Source organism: Oryzias latipes, chromosome 10 (genome assembly GCF_002234675.1).
Source record: "Oryzias latipes chromosome 10, ASM223467v1".
NCBI lineage: Eukaryota > Metazoa > Chordata > Actinopteri > Beloniformes > Adrianichthyidae > Oryzias > Oryzias latipes.
In genome coordinates this window covers 29,876,664-29,904,484 of record NC_019868.2, presented here as the reverse complement: position 1 = coordinate 29,904,484, position 27,821 = coordinate 29,876,664, and the positions used below count along the sequence as shown (strand labels likewise).

The 27,821-nt window shown below is 44.7% G+C and overlaps 1 protein-coding gene across 3 annotated transcripts in view; it reads right to left on the bottom strand.

The window, feature by feature from the left end:
* The window catches only part of LOC101174755 (protocadherin-1), a 155,587-nt gene that overhangs the window by 77,661 nt on the left and 50,105 nt on the right, over positions 1-27,821 (bottom strand). For all 3 annotated transcript variants that reach the window (XM_011480596.3, XM_011480594.3, XM_011480597.3), the window contains exon 4: positions 453-672. In XM_011480596.3, the coding sequence (XP_011478898.1) occupies positions 453-672 (220 nt within the window). The remainder of the gene's footprint in view (positions 1-452; positions 673-27,821) is intronic.

Below are 27,821 nucleotides of genomic sequence, written 5' to 3'. Positions count from 1 at the left end.
CCCGCTAGCTTCCCTCACAGTGTCACGCGGCTGCAGCTACAAGCACGGTTTACAGCATTGGAGAGTTCATTTGTGAAGCCGGTGTTTCATATTGATTGTGGTGCATGCTGGGAGGTCACACCCCTCTTAACATGGGGAACACAGGGACTTGTGGGAATTTGAGTCCCTCCTGACAAGCTGCCTACAGAAAACTGTTGATGTGTGATCTCCAACTCTGTGAGCTACTGCTCCCCTCCGGGGTTGATGGATGGATGGAGGGGGTGAAGAACAGCAGAACAGGGAGGAGACTAAAGGTTGATCCAGATGAGGTTGGGCCGCTCCGCCTCAGTGAGCGGCCCAACCTCATCCACATGAACCTTTAAAGTCCAGTTTCCCTGAAGAACAGAACCCTGTGAGAGCATGACCTGGATGACCTTCACAGACAGAAGGGGGGGAGGGAAAGTCCATCTTACCGTTCTCCGGGTGTTCCATCTCGCCGATGCTGCCGTCAGGCGTGGTCCTCTCATAGTGGTCCTCCGGCAGAGCCAGGGGCCCGATCCGCGGCCCAGACGACGACTTGGAGCTGGGGGTCTCCGACTCCTCCAGGCCGCTGTCGTAGTAGCTGTGCTGGGACGCATCCTGCAGATCCTGCGCCTGATTGGACGTGGAGAAGGTCACCCGGCGGTGAGGGAGCTGTGATCAGAAGACGAGAGGACGCAGACGGTTTAGTTTTATGACCAACCAGTTCGGCTGCAACAACAAACCAGATTCGACTAGAAGGATCTGCATTTCCAGAAGGACGTTCAGGGTTGAATGTTATATTGCTGAATGAAAAAGAAACTTAAAGGCTAAAAAATGAAAAAAAGAGATAAAGAAATAATCAAAGTATACCGTAAATAAAGTGAAAACAGCACAATAACAAAAAAGATATGTTTGCGAAAAATGCCAGAGCCGGGTATCGAACCAGCGAGCTTCTGCACCAAGGATTCTCCATGGATTTCATTAGAGGCAGAAATCCTGGAATATTTTGAAAAGTTTAAGGATTTGAAGGAGCAAAAGTCACAGCTGGAAAAAGCTGAAAGAGCTGAATATTTAAAAAGATGAATGTTTAAAATAGATGAAAAACTGCAGAAGGAGTTAAGCAGCAAAACAAGAGAAACAGGAAAACAATGGTTGGTTGAATACTTTATATAGTATCCAACCAATAACAAACATGGAGACACAACACTATAGCTCCATACTGAAAACATCTGTTTCAGCAAAAAAATGCAAAATGTGCTCAATATGAAGAATTCTATTCCTATGATGAATGAATTGAATGCAGCCTTTAAATAATCATGAAATATTTCTGACTAGTGGCCTCCTGGTGGGTCTGAAGCAGCAACTGAAGGTCTGTTCATGTATTAGCACACTCTGCATTTATCTCCTCAGCACCAAACATCAGGAAATTACATACATTAACTGGAATGCTATGCTTTGCAGCGATGAATGTTTTTTAATGCAAAGAGTGCTTCAGCGTTGTCTGTAGGCGGACTATTAGAGATGAGACTTTCAGGTTTCTGGAATAATTTGGTGGTTTGGGTTAATATTTCTAAACACTTTCAGTTTTAAAGGAGCCGACTGCTGCAGGCCCACAAAAACACTCAAACCTTCACAGCACCAAGAAGCGGCTCCACAAACACTTCTTTTCTGAATATTCAGCTGTGACGCCCACCAGAGACCCTGCAGCGCTCCATCAGGTGGGTTTGTCAGAGCAGAAAGCAGCCGTTTACTCCCGCCTCACCTCTCTGTGTCGTCTGCAGGGCAGAGGGGATTGAAACCCTCATATTTATGGACCGAGCTGTTGGGATCCTGGTCCTGCGTGTCACCTCCAGCACACTCTGTCACAACACAACCCACTGCTTGTTTGCTGCCCTTTTGTGCGCCTGTTTGTGTTTGTTTGTCTGCTAGAAATAGAAGCGCCTTCTCAGCGGGTCGCCGTATGGAAAGCAGAGCGGATCGAAGGCGAGCGTAAACAAAGATCATCCAGAGCAACCCGAGGAGGGGCCGCCCGCCATCCTCCACCTGCACCTCATCTACTCTGAACTACTAATCCAGACCCTCCGTTCCTCAGTAAGAGTCATGCGGTCATAAACTTCCCAGAAACTATCAGACTAAAAAAAGGGTTTGATGAAATAACAGACTGTCTGAATTAATGCGTGCGGCTCTAAAAGTTAAACTCAATTAGCTGAGAAATCCCAGGAGAACAGAAATAAGCCAAATCCTGCAAAGGTTACATTCAAGCTATAATGAAATAAAATAAAATATAATAAAATGCAAATGATTTATAAATCTGAAAAAAACAAGAAATAGAATATTTACTAAGACAGAAAATGATGACAACACAAAAAGTCTGTGCATTTCTGCCTATGGGGTTTATTTTACTGTAACGTAGTAAAGAGCAAATGCATCACAGCAAACAAACACAAACACGGATCCGTCCATCATTCCAGTCCAATGTGTGACAGACTCTGAATAAAGTCATGTGACCATCCAGTGTCTAGAATGTTCTAAGAATGTTCCCTTTGGATTCTCTGGATGTGGAAAAACAACAGTGGTGAACTTTAGGAAACTAACATGTGAATGGATTTGACATTCATTCTAGTTTACTTGTTGGTTTGGACACAGATTTCATTCATGAATCAGACCATAAGTTAGAATATAACTCATAGTTAAATAAATCGGTGTCATGGTTTTGGTACGTTGATGCTTTTTTTTCTTTCATTCATTTGTGTCTATGTAAGTAATGATATGTTCGTTATGTAAAAAATATGCACAAATATTGTAAGATCTTAATGTGTTATAAGAGCAAAAAAAATACGCCTTGTAGTGAAATGCAAAAGCAGCCCTAAAACTTTTACGGTTAACTTGGAAATATAGAAAACCAAAATCCTACATGAGAAGAAAGATCTGTTTGAAGGTTTAAATGTTCTTCCACTTTGGAATTGTGTCGGATTGAAATAAAAAAAAACGACACTTTAATCATTGTAAGCTTCAGATTTTTTGAATAACATTTAAAAAATATGCTAAAAGAATGAATTTCTGCAGACCAGCTAAAATGAGGAAGACTGACTCTGTAATTAGGTCTTCATCCATTATTCTGCATATTGTAAGTTATCCTTTTCTTAAGGCTCTCAGTATTCTGCGTTTCAGCCCTCCAAACCTCCATCACGGAGCTGATGAAGGTCGGTCATTAAGGATTCAAGGAAAGCTGCATCATCACGGCCTCTTCCTCCAAACAAAACTGTTAGTCCTGCGTTTTGACGGAAGTTTCTAATAAATTCTCCAGCATCCAACCGTCTGCGGGCGAAGCGCACACGAGCGCTTTTATGTAAAACAAGAGGCCATGATGAGCCGTTTTTCCTTGAATCCTTAATAAGTGACCTTCATCACCGTCAGGCCGCAAATATGCTGTCGAATCCATCCAGAGCAGGAGAGGAGCAGGAGGAGGTAAAGAGGCAGGATAAGCAGTGTGGCTTGAGACTGATAAGGAAGCCAGGTTTCCTCCTCTTCCTCCTGCTGCTCCAGCTCCCACAGGAGGTGATGGAGGAAGAGGAGGAGGCGCCTTCAGTGGGCCGCATTGTTCGGAGATGATTAAAAAGCAGCGAGAGGACGCATGCAGGACGCCTCGCCGGGTGTTTGTCAGCCGAGACACGCAGAGGAAGATAACTCAGAGTGTGTGTGTGTGTGTCAGATCCTCATTACCTCCCTCTGTGGGAGATAAGAGTGTGTGCGGCTGCATTGTGCATGCTTATAAAAGTCTGTCCTTATCACGTATGCACGCACACACTCCCAAACCAACACACGGCGAGAGCCAGCCATAACTCCACACGCCTGTGAAAGGCGGAGGAGTGGGAGAGCAGGAAGGAGGCTGCGAACACATAACAAAACGTATCAGCAGATCCTGAGAGAAAGCCACGCAGGACCTGGACGAGCACCGCTGGGACAAATGATTTCACATTTCTCCAGAGCTTCTGGTCCTGCGGGGTCACAGAGCATGTCACTTCATTACTGCAGACCCACCAGCTCCTCTGTCCGCCGCCGTCTGGCAGTAACCAAACATTCAGCTTTTCTTCACGCTGCAAATGCCGAGGGGAAACAAACTTTGACTGAATGCAGAGGCTGAACCGGAGGCTCAGGTGGAGGCTGGCTCCAGACCGATGACGTTCACTGAGGTCCTCTCCCACAACGGGAAGGGATCAGGACATCTCTAAAAAGATGCGTCAACGCTGCCATCAGAAATGAGGCCGCACTTTGCGTCTCACAAAGAACCAGATGTTGCTGCAGGTGAATGTTTGGCGATGCGGTGAACTCCACAGTGACATTTGTTGGATTTATTTCATGTCACTGTGGAGAAACCGTCCATTTTCTGCCATGACTGCATAACATCTCAGAGAGAGCATGAAAAGATGCACGGCTGGAACTGCAGGGCTGCAGGTGGAGAAGGAAGATGTGCTCATGTTCACCAAAAGCGCTGCCCTGGAGCCAAAACAAAAGTTCCTGCACCCCCTCCCCTCGTATCCCTGAGCAAAGGAAGCTGCAGGCGGCGCTGTGTGAGAGAAACCGAGATGAACCGAGCCAGCAGGTGCACGTGTCAGAGTGTTTGCTCGGGTACTGTATGTGCTGTGCTCCTGGACCCAGCAGCAGAACATCTGGCTGCAGAAGCACGCACGATGAGCCGCCGACATCTCAGGCCTGTCAGCCTCGTCCATCATCCCCGCACTCCGAGCCGCACCGCTGCACAGGTTTTGGTTAACGGGAAAAGTTTATCTATAGGCGCCTCCAGCAGTTCTGAAGAGTCCTGATAACATCCTGAAAGCTCGCAGTGATCGAGTCCAATCGCTGATAACAGACTTTGATCGGAGAGCAGCAGCAGCTCACAGACAGCAGCTTTATGTTTCTGTCTCCAGTTTCCGCATGAATCCAAATGAAGGCGCTGCAGCAGGGAAATGAGTCTGATGGACTATGCAAAAAGCACTCATGGTGCAGTTTGTGCACGTGAGAATGCGCACGTGTGGTCCAGATGACCATGGCGGTGAAACCAGAAACAAAAAGTCATGCAAATGCGTGAGGGAACCATTCAGATCTCTCATCCTTTTCTTTCCTCATTCTGCCTCGAAATGACAAACGTGATGGGGATCAGTCCGCATGAGAAAATAGTCCCCGGCTCTCCGTCAGTTCTGTTTGAAGCGTCTCCAAAGGATCTGCAGTGAACTGCAAACATCAGCAAACTGGTTAAAAAAGGCGGTTGGATGGTCCAGGAGGAGCATGAAGGCCAAAAAGTTCAACTGTCTGAGAGAATCAGCTTTAAAAGCAACCGGATGACGGTTCAGCTTCTTTATTCTCACATTAGGAATCCTCGCAATTACAGACCAACCCGAACGCCTCACACACAATCCTGATGGGTGTGGAGGTCCAGGAGAAAGTCCTGACTTCTGCACACACAGACGGGAAGATTCAAGTCTGAGATGAAAACAGAAAGTCATGAAAAACATCAAAGGATGCGATGAGTCAGCAGAAGTCCGACCGGCAGCAGATGGTGGTCGGTAAGGCCTGCCTGAAGCTAACCAGAACCAGAACCAGAACCAGACCTTCAGAGGGACTGCAGCCAATCAGACACGGACTAATCTTTATTCCTCTCCCTGCAGACATTTCTCCATTTATTTAACTTTAAACAGCTGAATATTTACCATTTTGATTCCTATTATTTAGGGTTTTCATTCATTCATAGATTCATAACTTTGATGATTTGATTTTTATGAGTGCTTCATTTGCTTTGATGAGGGCATTTATGCATTAGTTTAGCTTTTCTGTTTTTATCAATTACATATTTGTTTGTTAGTTTTTTCAGTTCTAGCAGGCATTCAAAAAAAGAATTATGTTACAAGATTCAGGAAAACAAATCCATTTGGAAATATGAATGATAACTAAATGAACAATAGATCTACATACTCAGAAATCCTCTGTGGTCCCCTGATTATTATTTTTTTCATTTGAATTGACTCTTTTGTCTGAAACACAAAAAATGATCATCAAAAAAACTTTTCTGGATCGGTTTAGACATTAAAAGAAAATAAATAACAAAACAAAATAATCCCACAAGCTCACGTGTTCAAAGGAGCCAAAAGCTTCACTGAAAACCAGAAAGTTCTGATAAAAACCCGGAAAACAACGGACAGAACCATCAAGAGATGAAGCAGATCTGAGGCCCGGAGCTGACCCCCCCCCCCCCCCCCCCCCCCCTGCGTTTTGGACCAATCCTACTTGTGAAAACCTGTGAGAAGATCCAGTCTGTTCCTACATTTACCATGATGCATTTGGAGGCAGAGACACGTCCGTGTCTGCTCTGCATTTCCATAATCTGAACTTCACATGTCAGGACTGCGTGCTTCTGTTCGCCGCTGACAGCGAGTCATTCCCACGCCCAGATTTCCTGTGAACCTCCAAACAAGCGGGGAAACTTTGAAAAGCAGAGAGACGCGGCAGAAAGTGGGATGAAGGGGTTTCCAGCTGACAGCTGTGGTATGTTAATCCCTGAAACCTCCTCTTCCTCCTCCCGCACTCAGGAATGCTGAAGCAGGTTATAATTGGCTGCAAGCGAGGGAAGATGAAAGACTGAGGGAGAGGAGGAGCGATGAAGACTGATGGATGCGAGGCTGTCCACCCTTTGAGGAGCTGAACCCCAATAAAAGACACGAGACGGTGGAAAAAAAGGCTGCCTTCAGGTTCACGTCAGAAAGGAGACGGAGAACGAAAGGATCACCGATGGAGTGAAGATGTCTGATCCTCCATCACACCTGTTTGACAAGAACACCAACCAGACACCCCCCCATCACTAAATCCATAAAAACAGGAGAAAAATGAAAAAAAAGGTTAAAATCACTTTGCAAAGATATGCGATGAATAAAGAAGAAGAATGAAGCTCTGTGTCACATGTAGAGTCAACACGTCAACAATCCCATGAAATGTTTGGGATGAAGAACCGTCTGACTCGCTAAAATACTCGTAGCATTCAGAGTAGTTGCAATGCAAATATACAGGGATGTAAAAACAAATCCAACAAATTTAATAATTAAAATATGTTCAAAGAACAAATCAGAATTCATGTAAACTGTGAATTTGAGAACTTGAATAGATTCTGCATAAGTGATGCAGAATCATCCAGAATAGTCTTTTTTTGTTTTTTGTTTCTTATCGGTATTTTTAAGCACTTTTCAATGTTTGAATTATTCAAAAGCACAAATTTAAAAAGAGAAGGAAAAAATGTAAGGTTTAGGAAAAGAAATTGTGCATTTCATTTTTCATTTTTCAATTTTTTTTTTATTGTTTCTATAAAGCTGTCCATCAAAATGACTGTTATGTTCTGTTTCTTTATAGGCTGTGTCCGAATCCCCCCCCCCCCGATCCCTAACTACTAAAAAACTCTACAGTGCAGGACCATGTAGTGTCCTGAATTTAAAAAGCAATTCAGACTTCATGCTTACGTCTTTTGTTTTAAATGGCGAATATGATGTCATCGATTTCAAAGTGAAAATCTAATTGATATGAGCGTTTTGTGATGATCATTTATGAGTCCACTTTGTTCCTAAGATAAAAACGTTGATGGTTTATCAAAAAAATACATTCAAATACATGTTTTTGGCAAAACTTGTTCTCATGCAATGCATTGTGGTCTATAGTCACCAATCTAGTGATCATCGATGCACACTGGTTTTTCACAGAGACTTCTGGGTAATTCCTATGGTTCTGGATTTTGGAATTGTAGATTCAGACAGAACTAGAAAATGACAAACGCACTACATAGTGAGTAGGGAAAGAATTCAGACACACCCATTCAGTCAATTCTTGTTTGGCTAAAGGACCCAATCAGAGACAGAGCTGTCCTTTTATGTGCCTGTTCTCCTTTTTCTGACGTAAAAATGTTGTTTAGCTTTAGAAATATATTCTTTTAAATACTGGCACATTAATCTTAAGTTTTTTCTTGTTTTCCATGTTGTAGAATTTTAATAATTTGTGGGGATAATTCTGGTCCAAGGGGGAGGAGCCATCCTTTGCTAAACTCTCCACCCCTTTCTTTGGAATATGAGGAGAAACTTTTATTTTGGCACATCTGATGTTCTGTACACATTTCCTGCTCAGCCCAAAACTGACAGGAAGTGCATTTTTTGACTTCAATCTAAAATGTTCCCATGTGTAAAAATGTGATGACATTTCTGAGCTTCATTGATATTTATTGATTCCTGTCGTTTCCTGAGCATCCCCGTTTGTCGCGAAAACGGCTCGTGGGACGGAGAGCTTCATCTGCAGCAGGGAGGAAGCCGCAGTCATCCTGCGAGCTCGAGTTTCTCCTGCAGATCCTCCCTCCATCTCCTCACACCGAGGTCATGAATCACTGCCTCTCTGCAGCTCAGATACAGATGGATCCGTTACACTGCGCACGCGAGCAGGTAAACTCTGAGGACGGCAGCCTGTGCGTGTGTGTTACTATATTTATGTGACCACATGAGCTGTAAAAATAGTGGCACGAGCGAGGAAGAGGAGGATTATGTCCAGAGGATTGTGCTGGAACAATCACAGGAAGCAGAGTTCTGCGAGGAGACCGGCTTCTTCTGCGAGGAAGAACAGACGTCTAAACAAAGTCAGAGGCAGGAAGGAAAACCTGCAGGACAGCAGCCGGGTCCGTGAAGGTCACAGACTCTACAAACCAGAGGTCGCTCCAAACCAGAGAACTGCTGTCAGCCTGCAGAGCTTCAAGGAACAATTCAGGAAAAAAAAATGATGCAAATTTAATAATTCCAACCAGGATAGGCATTAAAAATTCAGCACAGTGTAATTCTGCATGTTTTATTGCGGAGAGGGAGGGAGCCTTTAGCTGTAAAAACAGCAGGTCTCTCCAAACAGAATAAGTGAACGTGGGTGGAAGAATCTGCAGGAGACATCTGCTTTTTTGTTTTTTTCCTGACAGGAGATGAGGAACCCACGGTGCTCCCACCAACACACCACCACCACCTTACACACACACACACACACACACACACACACACACACACACACACACACACACGTCCTTTCAGATAGAAACTGTTTCCTCAGACTCCAGGTTTTTCTGGAAAACCTTAAACTCTCCACTGAAGGACTTCCCCACAACTGAAAACACAAACAGTTCCTGTAATAAAGTTTGGCTTCATGGATCTTAAAAAACGTACATAATCCTCACTTTTTCATCCAGGTTGTAAACCAAGAGGAGCAAATCCCCTCCTGCAGCAGCACCTTCCTCAACCGATGCTGATCTGCGTTAGCCTGTGGGCTTTCCAGCAGCAGGCGTCTCTGCAGGAAGGAGGTGGACACTTTCCAGAGTCTATTAGCATCCAGGCTGGATTAGCTGCTGGCTTTAGGACTGCAGCTCCAGCCAAAGGAGACAACAGGCCCACAGGGAACAACTGGACAGGCTAAAGCTAACTCCCACGCCAAGTCTAATCAGCAGGAGTTAGGAGGAGGAAGGGAACACCTCACTTCCTCTTGAGTCACGACCAAGAACACAAACTTTACCAAAATTTACAAAGTTAAAAGACACATTTTAATGTAGAAGTAATAATGTGACAAAGGTTATTAGGTCTTTGAATAGATAATTTGGTGTCTTAACACAACAGCACTGAAATCAATGTATGTTTGGGTTTCCTCTTTTCTAACTTTCCAGTTTGTCTCCCTGCAGATGATCCTGTATTTTATGTTTGTCTCCTTCTGGTCCTCTCAGAGTCCAACCAATCACAGCAGACATCCGCTAGACCCTATCCGAGTCTGGTTCTGCTGAAGGAAAATCCCAAATCCTCCATTTGACCCAGAGCTGTTGCCAGTGACGCCCGCTGTACATCAGTGACGCTCTTCGAATTATAGTGACTCTTAAAAAGCTTTATGCAAATGACGTAGTTCCACTTAAGAATCCACTGGAATTACATTAATCAGCAGCTAAAGCTGAAGTGCTAAAGGGTTAAGGTTAGAGTAATCTGTCGGTTACTTTAAAAGACTTTTAGTGTAGGATTACAATCATCTGGCCTCATCAGAATAATCTGGACGGAATTGGATTTTAACAATCATAATTAACAAATATCTGTCTGATATTTTTTTTTACATATAACACTTGGAGGCAACCAGTTCTGAGCCAGTTCTGGACCAGTTCTATACCAGTTCTGGACAAGTTCTGGACCAGTTCTGGACTACACACGATCAGCTGCAGTTCAGATGTATGAATTTTTAACGATGTAAGGATGCTTCAGGATGTTGACAGGGATTTGTCCGATCAGCACCGCCCCACTTTAGGGCGGCGTGATGATTGACAGGAGGAGAAACTGCTGCACCTTTTCAAAGCTGCTGAGTTCACTGGATAACTCCCATTAAAGACTCTCCACCGCAGATTCTTTTACATTTTCATTAGTTGCACAATGAAAGCCGACCCCGGTCAAAGCTGTATCCGACAAACGTGCTGATTCATCCTTCCAAACACCTCCTGTTCAATGTGGAAAACGATAGATCTATTTGAGGATATTGAAATGTAACATTTATTATAAATATGCTGGAATCAAATAAGACTAATAAACTGACTCTTTCTTTGTTGAATGTGCAGTTTGGGAACAGAAATAGGTTGTAAAGTCAAAATGAACAAAGACACACTCAATGAAAGGAACAGATACTGTGGGCAGCTCCTCCTTCACATCAACAACATGCAGGAGATGACAGCTGGGGATTACCCACAATCCTCCATGGCACAATTCTCCGGCCTTGGGCGCTCGGAGCAGGTGCTGATGAAGTCAGGCCTCACAATACTCGTCTTTCTGATGCCTCCAGGAGAGCTGACACATGAACTAAAGTTTTCAACAAGTGTGACGGAGTCTTGAGGCAGAGCGGACGTCCAACCCCGGACCGCTAACCACAAACAGAGCTCTGCTTTCACTTTTGCTTTTCGGTGACCACTAAGGTCGTCATGTCTACGACGGGATTTCCACATCGTATTCATTCAAGCTCTGCTGTGGTTCTGAGTCAGCAGGGATCCTGGAAACCAGTTTCTGTGCAGCATCTTTGATCCTGATCCGAACATGACGCTCACAAGTCCTGGAGATCTGACAGACTTGCAGTGATGATACTTTGTGACAAACATTTATTGTGTTCATCTTCTTTGCCACATGACTATTAGAGCTCTGACAGCCTTTCATTTGCTGCTCCAACTTGTTATTTGCAGATTTCTTGGCAACCCAGCCTGAAATAACAGACCATAAAACCAGGACTGAAACCACATATCGCAAAAAACATTTCCCTGAGAAAATCATCAAACTGGTTGTATTGATCGATCATTAGTCAAACATTAGATCCACACCTGACTTCTTTGCTCACAAAGACAGTGAAACCTGAGTCAGAACCGATGCGTTCAAAGACAGTTTGGGGTTTTCTGAATCCCACGCAGCGTCTCAGATGACTGAACAGGAAGTGTCTTGACCACACAAACAAATATCTGCGCACAAACTCGTGCTTTACTTCTTCATTACTGCTCTTCATAATGGAAAACACATGATGGAGTCACGCTGGAGGTTTTGGAAATCCTCCAGATGCCAAACACCAGATCAGCTTCATTTTAGACGTCACATCACCGTCACGCCTCTTCAGCACGAGATGTTGGTGCAAAACAGCCTCATTTTTGTGGCCTTTTAACCATGAAACTTGCAGTTAGTGGGTTGGGAGGGAGCAGTTTACTCCCCGCATGGAGTCATGTGGAATCCTGAGGTTTGAAACCGATCACAAATCCTTAAAAAACCCAAAATCCCCTGAACAGGGATGTTTGTCTGAAACTGAAGCTCGTTCAGGTCGATCCACAGCAGCAGAAGTGAGTAACTAATGTGGGAATTGTTGCAACAACCTTTTAATAGTCACCAGCTGAGAGTGAGGTTGGAAAATTATAGGTCAGCCCCAGGGATTAGGACTGTTATGAGGCTTTAAAATGTAAGGAAAGACTACAGACTGAGCGCACCAACAACCATAAACAGTTCATTGGGCCCTGCTGCACACCTGGAAAGAACAATGTGGCCGTAACCAACAAAAGCCACTATGAAAGTGCGCTGGATAACGGCGATTTCAGACAAGGCCATGGCTCATTTTTGGGTTTCACACGGACAGATTCCACGTCTGTTTGGGTACGAGGATTTACCGCAGCTCAGATGAAAGGTAAAGGGTCATGACAGGGCGCCTGCTGTAACCATGCCGACCACACGATGGGAGGAGAGTGGCCCGTTGTTGTGGAGACCAGAAACAAAGCGTCAGTCAGCGGAACCAGACATTTGGTCTGTTAGAAAGCCTCATGATGGTGAAGATATAGGCTGTTGTGCGTTACTGTGGCTGTTTTGTGTATTTAGTTATTACAGCGCGGGTGAATAATGAGGCGCGTCGCACAGACGGGAGAAACACTCTGTGATAAACAAGGAAATAAATTAAAGAAAGAACGGCAACGTCCTCTAACTTATTATCCAATTAACTTTTATTTGAGTGTGTTTGTGTGTGAGTGTGTGCACGTAAGGGTTAGGGTTGTGTCTGGTGCGTTAAAGAAGCAGAAAGAAACAAGTTTGTCTTTTTTAATCTACGTGCACCGTGACTTTTGGGCAGAACACGACTTCCTGTCATTGGGTTCCACTGGACCCAATTTAATGGCCATCAATTCTTTTTATTCATTTTGGTATAAGGCTGTTACAAGACAACCTGGAAGAAGTGAAGTCTTGTGAATATTTTCACTGATCTATGAAGATTCTCATTTATCCAGGTGAGTTCCATCAACGTAGGTAAAAAAGGTGAACTTGGTTTGTCTTTTGTTTTTGGAAGAGGATTGGAAAACTCCAGTTTAAGCCAAAAGACCTGCTGCTGAGGCCTTAAAGTCAACCAAAGATAGCCTGAACTAGCCAGTACAACCCCCAAAATCCGTAGATTGTTTAACCCCACACCTCATTCAACTCAAAAAGATCTGATTTCGTCCATTAGCATGAGCGATGGTGACCTTTTACGTGTCAGATCACCACTATAAGGTCGTCACCTAAAAAACTGCCACAGCCTTCGCTCCAACGAGATTCTCAAACGTTCATCTCCTTCCCTGCTGTCAGAGACAAACCTGAGTCCACCAGAGCAGGTCCACCGTCCATCATCCTGGATAATCCCGTACATTTGATCTGTTTTTGCTTTACAGCAGACATTTGTTTGGGCTTGTTCAAATCCAGCAGAAGAAAGACTGTATCACCAAAGGACGCTTGTTCAAAACAAAAAGGGTACATTATTGAAACCATAAAGGTGTCATCCACGGCATTTTAGAAGAACCTAATCGAAAATAGACTTTTGACTCCTTAGCATAAATCCATCCCTGCAAATAAAGGACTCGTTTTCTGCAATCCTCGGAAACGTCGATGAGAGGAGGCCGAGTTAACCCGGCTCTCTTATTGGCTGCAGAACGCAGCATCCTGTCCCACCGATCGCTCCCGCATTCCTCAGGTTTGGGCTGAAATGAGCTAAGCGTATGCAGGAGACTGAACCTTTATTGATCCTGAAATAAGTAGACAACAGCAATTACATTAATAAAAGCTGGGCTGCTCCTTTAAGAGAAAAAGGGTCAGGAAGTGTCAGCTGAGCGCGCACAAACACTTTTACTGTGCGTGACGGCACATACAGAAATGACACGCCCACATGCACGTGAACACACACACACACACAGGTGTATTAATATTCAACGCGGACAGTAGCAGTGTTTACACACACACAGACAGAAATAGACAGTGATGGAGGACGGCTCGCTCAGCCCAGCCTCCCTCGGCCTCTCAATTACCTCTGACTCTGATTAATACATCACATTACATTAGCCTGCCCCTCTTCCTCCCTCCTCCTCCTCCTCACTTAAACTGACAGAGAAGGCAGAACTGGCCTGTGGGCGGAGTCACAGCAGGCCGCTGTGACTATAAAAGAAGGAACTGCGGAGCCGCTTCTGTTTACTTGGAGGGAAAAGGTTCCCTGGAATGCTTTCATGTTTGTTCTGGTCGGACTCTTTCATTACGACCCGATCCCACAGAACCAGACTGAGGATCTGAAGGGACATTCTTCCGGTTTACACGCTGACATTTTATAAAACCTCACTAGGCGGGGGGCCAACACCACATTCAGTGACTCCGCCCCTCCTAAAGCCTGAAGAAAAGACTTGAGTTTGTCAAGTCCAGATGTGAGAACATCAGAAATTTGAAAACAAATGCAACATTTTTGCTCCACACTTTGCTGCTGCGACCTAAATCCACAGGAAAGGTTTGGTGTGAACTTCACCGTGTTCAGACCGTTTTCCAAGGATGCCGTTGTTATGATGGACACCTCATGTTCAGAGTACAAACCCCTCCCATCACTGCTCCGGTCCAATAAAACAGAACCTGAACCTCACCTGCCAGGACAGGCTCACCTGTGGTTGGACTGTCCTGCAGCCTGTGGCGACTCATCACACCAGCTTTGGGCTGAACTTCAGGTAAAAATGACTTTTTACTGCATTAAACCACAAACAGGATTGGAAAAAATCCCAACAGAGCAACGACTGGGAACCGAAAACAGGCCGAATTCTTTTTACTACCTTCAAATTTGTCTGTCAAACACACTGGAGAGCAAAGCCCATGGTAAAAATACGCAGCGTTTATTCTGCCATCTGCCGAAGCTAAGCGTGCTAAAATACTCCACATCCGGGGGGGGGGGGCTGATTTGACCTGATTCATTTCATTTTCTCTGGGAGGAAACACAAACGCTCCAAAACTTTAATTATTGATCAGAAAGCCTGGTTAGCAGCTCACGTGGGTCATCGTTCCCCAGCGTTCCCACGGTTTGGGGCGGCACGGATGTGTGTGTGTGGGGGGGGGTCCACTGGGAAGCATGGAGAAATGTTAGATTCTACAGCACATTCCTCATCCCAGAGTTCCCGCCACTTCCTGTTTGGCTGTGAACTTATGAGCGGTGACAGAACTGGAATAAATAAAACAGGACAAGATGTGTGTGTGAGTGTGTGTGTGTTTCTCTGTGTGTGTGTGTGTGTGTGCATGCATGCATGGGTATGTGTGGGGGTGTGTGCGTGGGTGTGTCATTCTGTGTGTGTGGCGGGGGTCATTCTGTGTTTTATCCAACAGGACAGTTTTGCTAAATCTGCTTTCTTCTCTGTGAATCTGCAAACATAACCCCCCCACCCCCACCCCCCACAGCACCTGAGGGGGGGGGGGGGGGGGGGGGCATCCTGCAGGATCTGAATGAACAGCAGCTCTTTGACGAGGCGGGGAGGCAGGGCAGAATTAGGATTCTGCGGCGGCGGTGGGCAGAGTGAGCGCTGACTTAGACAAATCACCTGCACGCACACACTGGCAAAGCGTGCTGACACAACCAAGACAAACACAGCAGCAGGATGAAGATGTTAAAAAAATCTGAGACGCAACAAAACTGCAGGAGCGCACAGGCTTTGAGCCGCACAGAGACACTCCGTGTGATTGACGCGCTGCACAAACGTGTGAAGACACAAGCGCCTTGTGAAGCTACACAACCGACACGAGGACAAAGTCAATCCTTCTGCAGTCACGATTCTAGTCCTTCAACACCATCAACATCCAAACAGCCTGAGCCTGACGCTAACAGAACCATTTATCACCATTAATCTCCGATGGGTAAAAAGGCTATTTAGCAGAAGATTTTCTTGGAAATGACCATAAAAATGAAACTGGAGCAATCAAAAGACTGGAACTCAGCAGGTGCTGGAGGAAACACAAAGGACTTCATGAAAATCATCAGCTTTGTTGATGCTTCTTAGTGATTCAGGTCAAATGACGTCCCGGTTGTTAGAACTGAGTCCGTTTCAGTTCATATGGATGATGAGTAAAGTCTCTGAAACTGAAACAGGATGCAGACGTAAAGGAAGAAGCATCAACCAACCCTGTACACTGCAGGGGGGGGGGCAGGTTCTCATGTTTATGCTTTAGTGCCAACTCACCTCTGCATCCACACAGTCAGTGTGTGAGTGTGTGTGTCTGCATGCATATGTATGTGCGTGCATGCTTGAATGTATGCGTGTGTGTGCATCTGGCTGTGTGCATGCACAAAAATCAGCTGTATAATGAACATTCATGTGAGAAACTTTTGTTGTCATTTGTTTCTCTGTGACCCCCCCTCCCCTGTTCCCCCATACACCCCCTTACCTTGAGTTTGAATCTTAACAGAGTGTACCATAATTGCCGGGGGAATATTTGTATGTGGAGGCGGGGGGGGGGTTAAAGTATAGGGCACACTTTGTTAAGACTCCCACCCTTTTGTCTTTTTTTCGGGGGGGGGGGGCAGATATCAGCAGCAGATAGCAGATATCATATATAACTCCGTGCATGCTGACTCCTAAAGACGTGCAGAAATCTCCTTCTTGTGGTTTTAAATGCAGAAGGCGGCTCGGAGCTTCAGCTTGTGGTTTACAGATTTGGGGGGCTGAACTGGGGCAAAGTTCAGGCATCTGTACCTCGGATAAACATGTCGTCCCCTCACCAACTTTCCCGGAGCAAACTGCAGGTGTGGGCTGTATTTTTGTATTTAACTCTGAAAGCTCAGCCATGCTTTGTTCTGAACTCTCTCTGAGTAATTCTGTTTCCTAAAGTCAGGACAATCAGGGCTCAGGAGGGTCGATTTAACAATTGGACGCCGTGTCCTGACCGCATCAGCATTCAGGAGTCACCAGGCGCAGGAAGTGATGTCAGCCTTTCCCATGCATTGATTTGCATTGAGGTGGATTTGCAGGAAGTGTGTGGGCTGCGGTGCGACTGTTGAAGGCAGCCCCCCGGGAAGATCCCGCTCAAAGCCTCACATCCACGCTCATACACAGGAAGGAAGCAGGCAACAATGGATGAGCCACAGCAGAGAGACTGAGGAGGAAAAAACAAGCTGCAGGGGAGCACCTTCAGCCGGCTGAGGTTTGTCCCTGACAGAGAACTTCTGCATCTTCTGGTTTCCAAACTAAACCACAGTTTTCCCTCTGAAAACAGATCTGCAGCTGAGCATGTTGGAGGTAAAGTAAACCGTTTCCAAAGCGATGAGCTCAGCCACACCTCTCAGGTTTAGCACAGGTCCTTCATTCTGAATGTTTCAGGAACTGGTGGTGGAGGACCCAAAATGCAGGAGATCAGGCTTGGTGACAGGAAATAAAACATGTAATAAACAAACTGAAACACGACAAAACTATGGGGAGAAACAAACCAGTGACAAAACAGAGCAGATGACCTGACAAGGATGAACAGAAACCAAGACACTTAAATAGGCTGAGGGTAATTAACTGAACTGAAGACTGTGGAGTGACTGACAAAGGAAACCAAACTACTGAATCCTTACAGTATGTGACTTTGGTCGGATCAACCGCACCGTCACGTCACGGGGATTTCCTTTGGGAGTCGCTCAGCACGTCACCTCGGATGAACTGCATCTGCTGGCAGTAGAAAACATCTGCACCCTCACTTCTGCATGCTAGACCAAAGGAGAGATGTCTGCTCTAAACACACAACCAGTAGCGGGAACAGCTCACGCTGATTATGAAGCATGGTGGTGGAGGGTTGATGATGCGGACTGGATTGATAATCACAACTTTACAGACAGAATAGACCACAAACTCCTGGATGTTCTAGAAAAAACTTTACGCTGATGATGATGAGTTCTTCACTTTTCCCTAAATAACCAAATTAAATCAAACCTTGCACAACTCGAAGCGCTTTAACATTTAGAACAAAAATCAAAAACACACAATGTTACAATAAAAAAAAAACATCCTACGTTAAAACATATGACCTATGACCCCACACACAATGAATACTTATAAAAAATTACTTCTAAAAGAAACTTGAGGCTTGGCTCTGCTGTGAGGAAACAGTATTTGGGAATCTCTTCACACCAGGAGCAGCTCGGCCGTAGGAACATCACCACAGCGTCCACCCAGACCGGGATGGCGATGGGGACCAATTCACAGCCGTGAGGCTGCGATGTTAAACTCCAGCTGCCCCAGCAAGGGCAAAAACCACCGACCAAGCCGACATGCTTTGGTAGAAAAGATCCCCACACTGTCTATTCTGCCAGGGCTTTGCCGGCTAGAAGACGAGAACCGCGAGCGGTTTAGAAAATGTTGTCAAACTTTTCAGACTGACGGTTTTCCCAGGTTTTGTTTTGAAAGGTGAAGCAACACAAACGCACAAACTGAACAGCTGGACTCTGAGTTGAGATTTTTGTTGTTTTACCCCGACACACAAAACCCCAGCAGCTGAGACAAATGGTGGCTGATGGGTTCCCCTTCATCTTTACGGCGCTCCCTCCTCTTAACGGCAGCGCCTTTTGTTCGACACACAAACAAACAACGCCAGAGCGGGTCGACGGCGGTCAACGACTTCTCCTGGTTTTCCTGAGCAGCCGGGCTCAGAGTCAGGCTCCACTTTCAGTTTCATCACTGTTCATTGTTAGACTGTGGCATCAAACTGGTGGAGTCTGAGCGGCAGGTAAGCAGGTAGGCAGGTGTGCATCAGTCTGCCGTTTGTGTTGTAAACACGGAGCTGCAGTCAGCGGTTAGACCTCCGCCCGGCACCACCAGCATCTCTGTGTTGGAGCAACACAAAACTGGTGCAAATGAGGGAGCAGCTGCTACGTCTGTTCGGGTCACACTTAACCCTTTCAACCAGAGTGTTTTAGTGTTGGTGTACTTTAAATAAGCGTAACTTCAACCATTAAGTAACATGGATTCCAACACGGAGCTAAGCAGCTCTGCACTGATGCAGAACACTTTACAGTAGAGTGTTTTCTTCATTAACGCTAACCAGACGATCCGGAGTGGAGAAATGCAGCATCAGAATTATGGTAACAGCCTTAACAGTTACAAAAGTTTACAGAGTCTGGATTATTTCCTGTCGCCTGCAACATCGCAGGTGTTCAACAGTTAAAAACATCCATTTACTGTGTGCATGTACGAAGCATGAAGGAAACTTCTCAGAAGAAAAACACTGCTTTTTGAAAAGAGGACTGGAAAATAACTGAAGAACAGAAAACTGCTTCGAAATATCTGAACTGAGTGACACCCCCCCCCTGTCGTTCCAAACAGGAATTACCTGCTGGATCCAAGAAGCCAGAACCCCACAGACTTCTATAGGGAAAGAAACAGCATTTTTTAACATCTTTATAATCCTCATTTTTAATATTTTTTTCTGTAGTTCAAGTTATTCATGTCATAAAATGACCAATCAGATATTTCAATAAGAGCAGGTGGAGCCTTTTGGCCCCCCCATGCCTAAGTGATAGGGGTGTTGGTGAGACGGGAAATACTGATTCAGACAAAACCACTGCTTACTGATGGCGTCTGGCTCCAACACGGTGGCGTCTATATCGCAAAAAATGGCGACTGAACTGGCTTCATGTGGTTGGAGCCAGAAGTAAACCCTTCTCCATGGATGACATCACGCTCACTCGTCTGGATCAATGTTCTTAGGTGGGATAAACTGACCATAAATAAAAGAGCATCGGAATACAATTGTCAAGCATGGTGGTGGGGAACCATGGTTTGGGCTGATTTTAATGTACAATAGTGTTTCTTCTGATTCTGGACTTCCCGTATAGAAAACTGAGGCTTACCGGATACAAGAGTATTCCTGCTTTTCCCAGCACACTGAGAGATTTTTAAAAGCTGACATCTCCTGATCATTGGGGGCAGAGGCCGATCCAGCTCAGACGTGGTAACGGCGTGCAGTGGGTTTGTGGAGCCGGGATGAGTCTCCCAGAGCCTGGGTGCATCCTCGGAAGGATCATCTGTCAGGCAGACAGCTTCTTCTGTGCTCGCCGGCCTCATCAATCTCCAATCCGTCTGTCTTATTGATGAGCCCACGGAGGCGCTGCCAGCTGGCAGCTGCAGGCAGACGCGGACAGACGGGCGGACGAGATGGGGTGATGGGGAGAGCGATAAATAACGGGAGGTCTCGGCGGAGCTGCGGGCCTCGCCCACCAGCTCCAAGACATTGGGAGTCCTGTCTGATGCAGGTTTTATGACTTTCATCAGGGTAATGTTCCCCCTGATGCGCCTGTCTTTCCTTTTATTTACCTTCCCCTGCTGCCGCCGCTGTGCATTCGCTCAGCCTGTTACCGCGGTGATAAACCGCCTCGTCGCAGTTATGTGGCTAATTGATGGTAAAGACTCTGACCTTCACGCAGTTACAATGAGGATCGGGAGGCGGGATTTCAGGCCCATCAAAAGTAAAAGCTGCAGAAAACCTAATCCCAGAATTCCTTCTGGTGTTGACAGATTTAATTTTCATTCAGCAGCTCCTCCACAGAGTCAACTTCAGCAGTGGACTTTGATTGGTCTTTATTTCTCTCACCTGCAGTCTGGACAGGTGAGAAGGAAGGCAGCCCTTGTTTAAGGTGTTTTCTTTCTGTGTTCTTCAAAGACAAGCTTTTCAAATCTACTTCAAACGTCAATAAACTAAACCGACTCACTGAATTAGGTGCAGAAATAAAAAGTATCATGTCAGATCATTTGATGTGCTTCATTTGATGACTAATTTTACATACATACAATACAAAGGTGGATTTTTTGTGCTTTGCACCATCATTTTGTGTCATTACCGTGTTTTATAATTTGCTTATTAGTAAATTTATTTTTATGCAACTGCCATCAATATTCCAAATTAAAGAAAAGCGGTGCTAAAGTCAAAGAGCAAAAATACAAATGAATTTTTTTTAAATGGTTTTAAATGTCTTCTCCATATTTGACCCCTCCCAGAGCTGAAACCCCTCCCACTGTTATTTCTGTTTACCTTTTAGAGAAATGTGAATGGTGGAAAAACAGAAGAAGTAAACATTTGACATGAATGATCACAACTTGTGAAAGACGTCCACGAAGCATGGAGGTGGCACCGATCCAGTTCATCATGTGGGCCGGCTGCAGAATTCAACAGCACTGATGTGGAGGAAACCTCTTCAGGGACAGAGCAACGCCAGCTGACGGCTGCAACGGAGGAAGAGGAGCTCGTGTTTCTGCAGCTCCTCGGATGGAGTCGGATAACAGATGAGCGGAATTTCAAGCGGGACGCTCCGGCGGTCTGTCACTGAGCTGCGAACGACACCTTCATCTCTGTCACTTTCTCAATCAAACCCCCTCCACATGAATTCCATCTTCAGCTCGCTCGTGGAGTGCAGATGTGTAAAAGTGAGCTGCAGCTGTTCCTGCGCCTCCAATTCCTCTCTGCAGGATCACACGTTTGATCCTCAGCAGGTCAGGCCAGTGGAAATGTGGCCCATGAGCCAACCTGCAAGCCAAAACCTCTCTTCCTCCTCTTCATCTTCACCCAGCCTCAGATGAACCTCTGGACTGCCAGGGTCAGCCACCCCCTCTGATGCCAACAGACTGAGGAGGTGAGGGCGGGAGGTGAAGGAGCCGTCAGTCACCCCGCCCTAAACCTCAAACAAGATGAGAGGAAGATGAGGAGTAGGAGGAAGAAGCGTCTAAGCAGCAGAGCAGAGACCAGGATTAGTCCAGTAATTTAAATCTAAATGATTGACGTTTGTGGATCTTCAGGTTGATCTGAACCTCTTGAGGTCGACAAATCCTGAAAAGAGGAACCATCTGCTGACAGGAATCCAGACGAAGAAGCAAAACGTCATCTGAGGTACCGAACCTGAAATCTGGATGTAAATGATACATACGTCGCTGTAGAGGTTATTCCATCCTGGGAGAACAGTGCAGATACACACTCTGAGCTGAACTGAGGCAAAATGTCATCATTTAAAAATCCATTTTGGATGTCTGATCCCTTTAGAAGACGGGAGAGAGGAGCTTCATGCAACTGCTTCTTTCTTTAGCAACATGTAGAAAACTGAAGTTTGTCCTGAAACTGTTTTCATGATGGAGAACATTCAGGTTTTTATTTTATTTCCATGCAAAGTGATCATTCTCTCTCCGTCAAGGTCAATAGGATCTCCAGCTTCCGTTTTTCTGCTTGCATATCTTAGCGCTGGATTTCGTTCTTAGTCGTCTTTCCGCTGCTCTCCCGTTTTGGAGGACATCTTTGGAACGAGGAAATCCCACATTCTATGTTGTAAGATGGGTGAGGTTTATTTTTCCTTTGGTGTCCATGCTGTTTTCTGCTCCTGATCTTCATCAGATCCCCTGCAAAGCAGAGTTCTTTTGATGGTCTGCAGACCGGCCAGTCCTCATGCTCTGATTGGTCGGATTCAACGATGATGTTGCTGCATTAAGCAGCACTTCTCCCTTTTTCTCTCCTTCCTCAAACGCCACACAGCAATGGCTGTGTTTTTCAGAGTTAGAATTCAAGTACACAAATACACAGCATTGTGCAGTCACAACAGCCTGACAGAGGCATATTTCTTTACACATGCGACCGCGCTTAAAAGCAGCAAGGGCGCGCTGCTTCCTGCTCTGCTGACTCGCAGTTTGTCGTCCTGTCAGGCTAACGTTTCTGCTGTCAGACTAAAACTGCTAAAGTAGCATTTTGGGTCTTTTTCAGGCAGATTTAGTTTCTTTAAAGTCCTTTTGTTCCCGTGTTTTTCTGTTCATCAGGCTGTGATGCTTTCTGTCCTGGAGGAGCAACAAACCGTTTGTGTGAATGTATGGATGCGGCAAAGAAAGAGCAGAAACATGAGAAGAAAATAAAGGGTTTGGACGGATGGGATGAGCCCTCCGAACAGCAGGAATCTAAAGAAAACAAACATGTCTTTGTCTTTGTGAGGATTGTTTCTTCTGCTCCATGAAGCCTCAGCAGATTCTCCCAGTCGGCTAAATGTGGGCTGTGAGCCGCTTCTGCGGTCAGGATTATGCCAGGTGATGAAGAGGAGTGATGAGGACACACAAGTCTAAGGCTGATGGGGGTCTCACAGGACAATACATTGCTGTTTGTTGAGAGCTCTGCCACAATGGGCAAGGAAGGATGGATGTGGAAGGAGTGATGGGTTTGCATCATAAACTAGGAATTAGTAAGTAAACCGTTGCATCCAGAGGAATCTGGGTCTGAATGACGTCTGTAACGAGGGGTGCGAGCGTTGCCGCTTGGCTCCAATTGGACCATAAAGGAACCCAACTGGTGGAAGTATTCACCCATTAAGCAGATGGGATTCTCAGTTATGACCGGATCTGATCTCATCTTTCTACATAACAAGAGTCCTGATTCACCAACATCTGTATGAGTAATAAAACAACAACAATGTGGCTGCCTCATCAGAAAAGAAAGGAAAGAGGAAAGCAAACTACAGTCTTAGCTAACCCTAACCCTAACCCCAACTCTAACACTAACCCCAACCCCAACCTCAAATCTAACCCTAACCCCAACTCTAACACTAACCCCAACCCCAAATCTAACCCTTACCCTAAACCCAAATCTAACCCTTACCCTAACCCTACCACAGTCCTAACCCTACCACAGTCCTCCTCTAGTTCTAACCAACTTCAGGAGGAGTGTTTGATCTGTTTCTCAGATTTCTCACCTATCAGAATCACATTGTTTCAAAAATAAATATGAAACATTCCTTTGGCAAACAACCAATTATAACGGAGATTCTCAGAATCACAGCAGGAATTCAAAGGACGAGGAGGACAGGAAGCATCAAACCAGCTTTCTGCAGCCTGAAATCTGAACCGAGCCCCACTTCCCCTCTGCACAGGAACCCACGCAGCGCCAAAGACGAGCCCGGAAAGCCAATCCATCATCTGATCCACCTGCAGGGTTTAAGTTTCAGACAGCCACAGAGTCTCACGAGTGCCGATCAGTTGAAACAGCAAATCGCATTTTTCATTCCTCACCGATTTCCTGATGATCTCTGTTTTCACAGAAGGTTCATCAGAACTCAAAGTGCTAACGAGACACTCACAGCCTCCCTGCTGTCATCCAGCCACTCATGTTTCCTCCATCCGTCCGTTGCACACACCTGAACTCTCTGACCTGTGGTGAGTCACTTTGGGTCTGTGTGGCTTCATATCAGACATCTATTCAAGCTACCTTCTTATCTTTCATCTCTTGGTGGGAACTTCCAAAATAGTTCAAGCTTTTACAGGTTCCTTTGATGCTTCAGGAGAATAGAAATCTTTGTTTGGCACTAAATCTAAAGTACACAAACTTACAAACAAGTGAATTCAAGAGTTTGGTTCAGGCCTTTTATTATTTTGTTGAATCCTGAACTGTTTTTCAGAGATGGACGTTCTAAGTGTGTCTACTGCTTCCCATAGACCAGAGCAGGTCAGGCCTCTGATGAATTTTTTGTTTCTTTTTGCCAAATTGTTTGTCCGATGAACTAAAAGACGATGATGGATCCAAGAAGCAAACATGAACCTTCTCTACTCTTGTTATGAGTCAGAATGAGGAACATTTAGGGCTAGTCAAGTTGGTTTGAGTATTTGGTTACCTGGATGCCTGGCAGGTGATGTTTCTCAGGCATCTCCATGCAGGTGGAGGAGGCCAGTGAGATTCCATCTCTAGCTGGTTCTGGATCTAAGGAGGCCTGACAATCTGGTTTAAGGTGATGCCCCCAATGTTCAATGAGAAATGCTTTCGTAGGCTTTGACTGACAATGATCATCCAAGAAAGTCTCCACTAAACTGTTTCAGGAAAGAGGATCATCCCGAGTCAGTTTCTGCAGGTCCAAATCAAGTGGGCGTGGTTTCAAATCAATGCCTTTTAAATCCTCAAAGTCTGCAAAACCTGGTTTCTGGTTGAAGGTTCTCCGCTGTGATCATCTGAGTAAAACAGAACATCCTCAACATTCAGAGAAACGCAGAAGTACATCCTAAAGCTCATTTACACAAAACTAAGCCTTCTCTTGTCCGTGAAGCTGTCAGGAACGCGAAGAAGAGCTCAAACCCTCCTGCATCTCTCCTCCTCCGTCGTTCAAACTAATACTCACTTCAACTGTATTTGTCAGAAGTATTCGAGTGTGCACAGCACACGTGGTTCGGCTTGTGTGTTTGTGTAAAGAAATGCTGCCAGAGGCACTTTGCTTTCCCTTCGTTTTCTGAGAAAATAAAAACACTGGCGCCGCCTTGTTGCCATAACAACCGACAGTGAATCCAGTTTACCTGTAGCTCACCTCTCCGTGCTTCTATGTGGTCGTTTCAAAGACACAGGAGAATTTGCACATTGCTCCATTTTACCTTTGCGACTCAGACTTACCTCAGGCTTCAAAGTCGTTAGAATATTTATCTGTGCTGTGTCAAAAACATCCCCATTTCCTGCTAAAAATCCTCCTACACATTCCCTGAGAGATACAGTTGTCTAAAAAAATGAAGACAAAACAAAAGCAAACAACACGTCATGAACCCTCCACCACCGTGCCTGACAGCTGTTCACAAACATCGCCGTTCGGTCTTGTTTGCAGAAGAATGTGGTTTCACTACTTTTGGTATCCAGCGGAAGCTTTTGGTCAAACAAATACTCATACATACTTAGCTTTTGCTTTATCTTTTCTCTTAACCAGTTCAGTTGAAAAAAGAAATCATGTCATTTTGATGACATTTGTTGATTAAAATCTCAGTTTAAAGCGTTCTATCTTCTGGAAGCTCCAAACTTTCTGAGGCCTCCAGTAGAGAGCAGACGGCAAGAAAGGATGCAACCACACTCACCTTGGACTAAGGTGGTCCAGCTCTACCTGTCAAGGTTCATCAGAGGTTTGTCCTTTGCCCTGATCACCTGAATCAGGTGATGCTGAAAGTGAAAAGTTCTTGGAAAAGAAGGAGGATGGGCCCTGAGGACTAGAATCTGTCCGATCAGCACATGTTAGCTTCCAGAACTTCTTTTTTCAAACTCCTACTGGAGATGGGAGGATCAAAACTGGACCAGAACCGTATTAAACAGATTTTTTTTAAGATTGTGAGAAATGCTTCTGTTTTTTTATTTACCATTTGTTTTTTCTCCAGAAAATGAAGTTTACAGCATCTAAACAAAGAGTTGAAGTTTTTGGTGTTTCAAAATTGACGGCAATATTTTTACTTTGTAATAAAAATAGATATTGGCAACAAATCAATTACAGATTATATTATTGATGGTATAGACCCTTAAAAAAAGCATATTGATTTTTCCTAATTCAGCTTATTGTGTCTTATTACAAGCATCATAATTAAGGAATTTAAAACAGACTTTTTGCCCTTAAATTAGAATAAGAAATATCAAAATAGATCTTAGAATAAGAATTTATTTCCACAAGGAAAAATCTACAACCTAATATTGGCGTTAAACACTTACAAGAAAAATCTATTTTCATTTAAAAAAAAAGAAGCTTTCTTCTTTTTTAGTCTCAATATCTTACAAACCGACAAATTCTTCCCGTCTTTGTGCCGGTATGGGTACCGGATGTTCTCGGGTTGTCGTATGTTCTCGGGTCCTTCGGGGTCCTTCCAATGAGTTATATCACTAGAGGAGACATCACGAGGAGAGCACCGCCATGTTGGTGAGGTCAAGTTTTGAAGACCAAACCACTTTTTATAACATTTAATAAAGAGCTCTGTTTTTACTTTCAATCCCTTCATTATATGAAAAAGAAGAATGGCTTGAAATTGCTTAGTTTTGTTCAGAAATACAAACTTCACGAGTACCCATAACTTAACTAGTATTAGACTATTTAGATTTTTTCTATGTTCCTTTATTTTATTTTACTTATGTTTTTATTTATTTGTGTTTTATGTTCATTGTTTCTTTTTTTCCCCTCTATTCTTTATTTTCTATGTTAATATGTTATGTTTGGCAATGGTGACTGATCTTCGAGGCAATATTGATTACATTGTTATTGTTCGTTGTTAACGTTAATGTCGTTGTTAATGTATGATACCGCAATTATCAATAAAGTTTTTTAAAAAAACGTAGCGACGTTAACTCATTGGTCGTGGCAACTTACAGCCAATCAAATAGTGTGACGTCATCATTGGTCGAAGGACCCCGAGGACCCCGAGAACATACGGCAACCCGAGAACATCCGGTACCCACACCGTGATGCGTCTGAACCCTCAGTCTGTCACTTCCTGGTTCCCCAAGAACATCAGACCTTCTACCATAAACCTCTGTTCCAGCAGGATGATGTTTGCTCCGAGCTAAAAGAAATCCCTCTCCTCCCAAACACTCAGCCGGCTCCCAGCCACCCAGCTGGGAAGTAACTAAAGTAACTAAACTGTGAAAATAGTTCCGAAGGAGCTCAGGAGAAGGGTCAGGGTTCAAAAATATGTTAATCTGAACAGATCTATCTACACTCAAACAATCTGATATGGAGTCATCATAAAAGGCAAAAATCGATTTTTCTTTAGGATGATTTCTTGTTTTCATGTGAGATTGAAAAAAAATGTTTTTCTTTGTGTCATAACTCAACAAAAAAAAACCCTTTGGTGTATAAATTTGAAACATGAAGCGACATTTTTTATAAATCAGCCCCACTCTGTTCAGTTACCTGAGTAATAAATCAAATGTGAACATTTCCGAACACTTTCACGGAACTTCTTTGATCTAAAGCTTTAAACAAAAATCCCGCCTTCCTCCTCTTCCAGGTGAACGTGGGCCGAGCAAACCTGGCGCTCAGAACGCGGAGCAGAACTGAAAGCGGTTCCACATTTTCAGCATGAAAGCAACGAGTCTGCATTTCACAGCAAAGATGTGTCGATGCTGCATTACACGCCGTGTCACATCATGCATTAGCACTCCCAGTACATTAGTCATCCCTGCCATGTTATCTGCTTTGTTAGGCGCAGAATGAGACGCCGTTTTGGTGTCAGGTGTAATTCCTGCTTC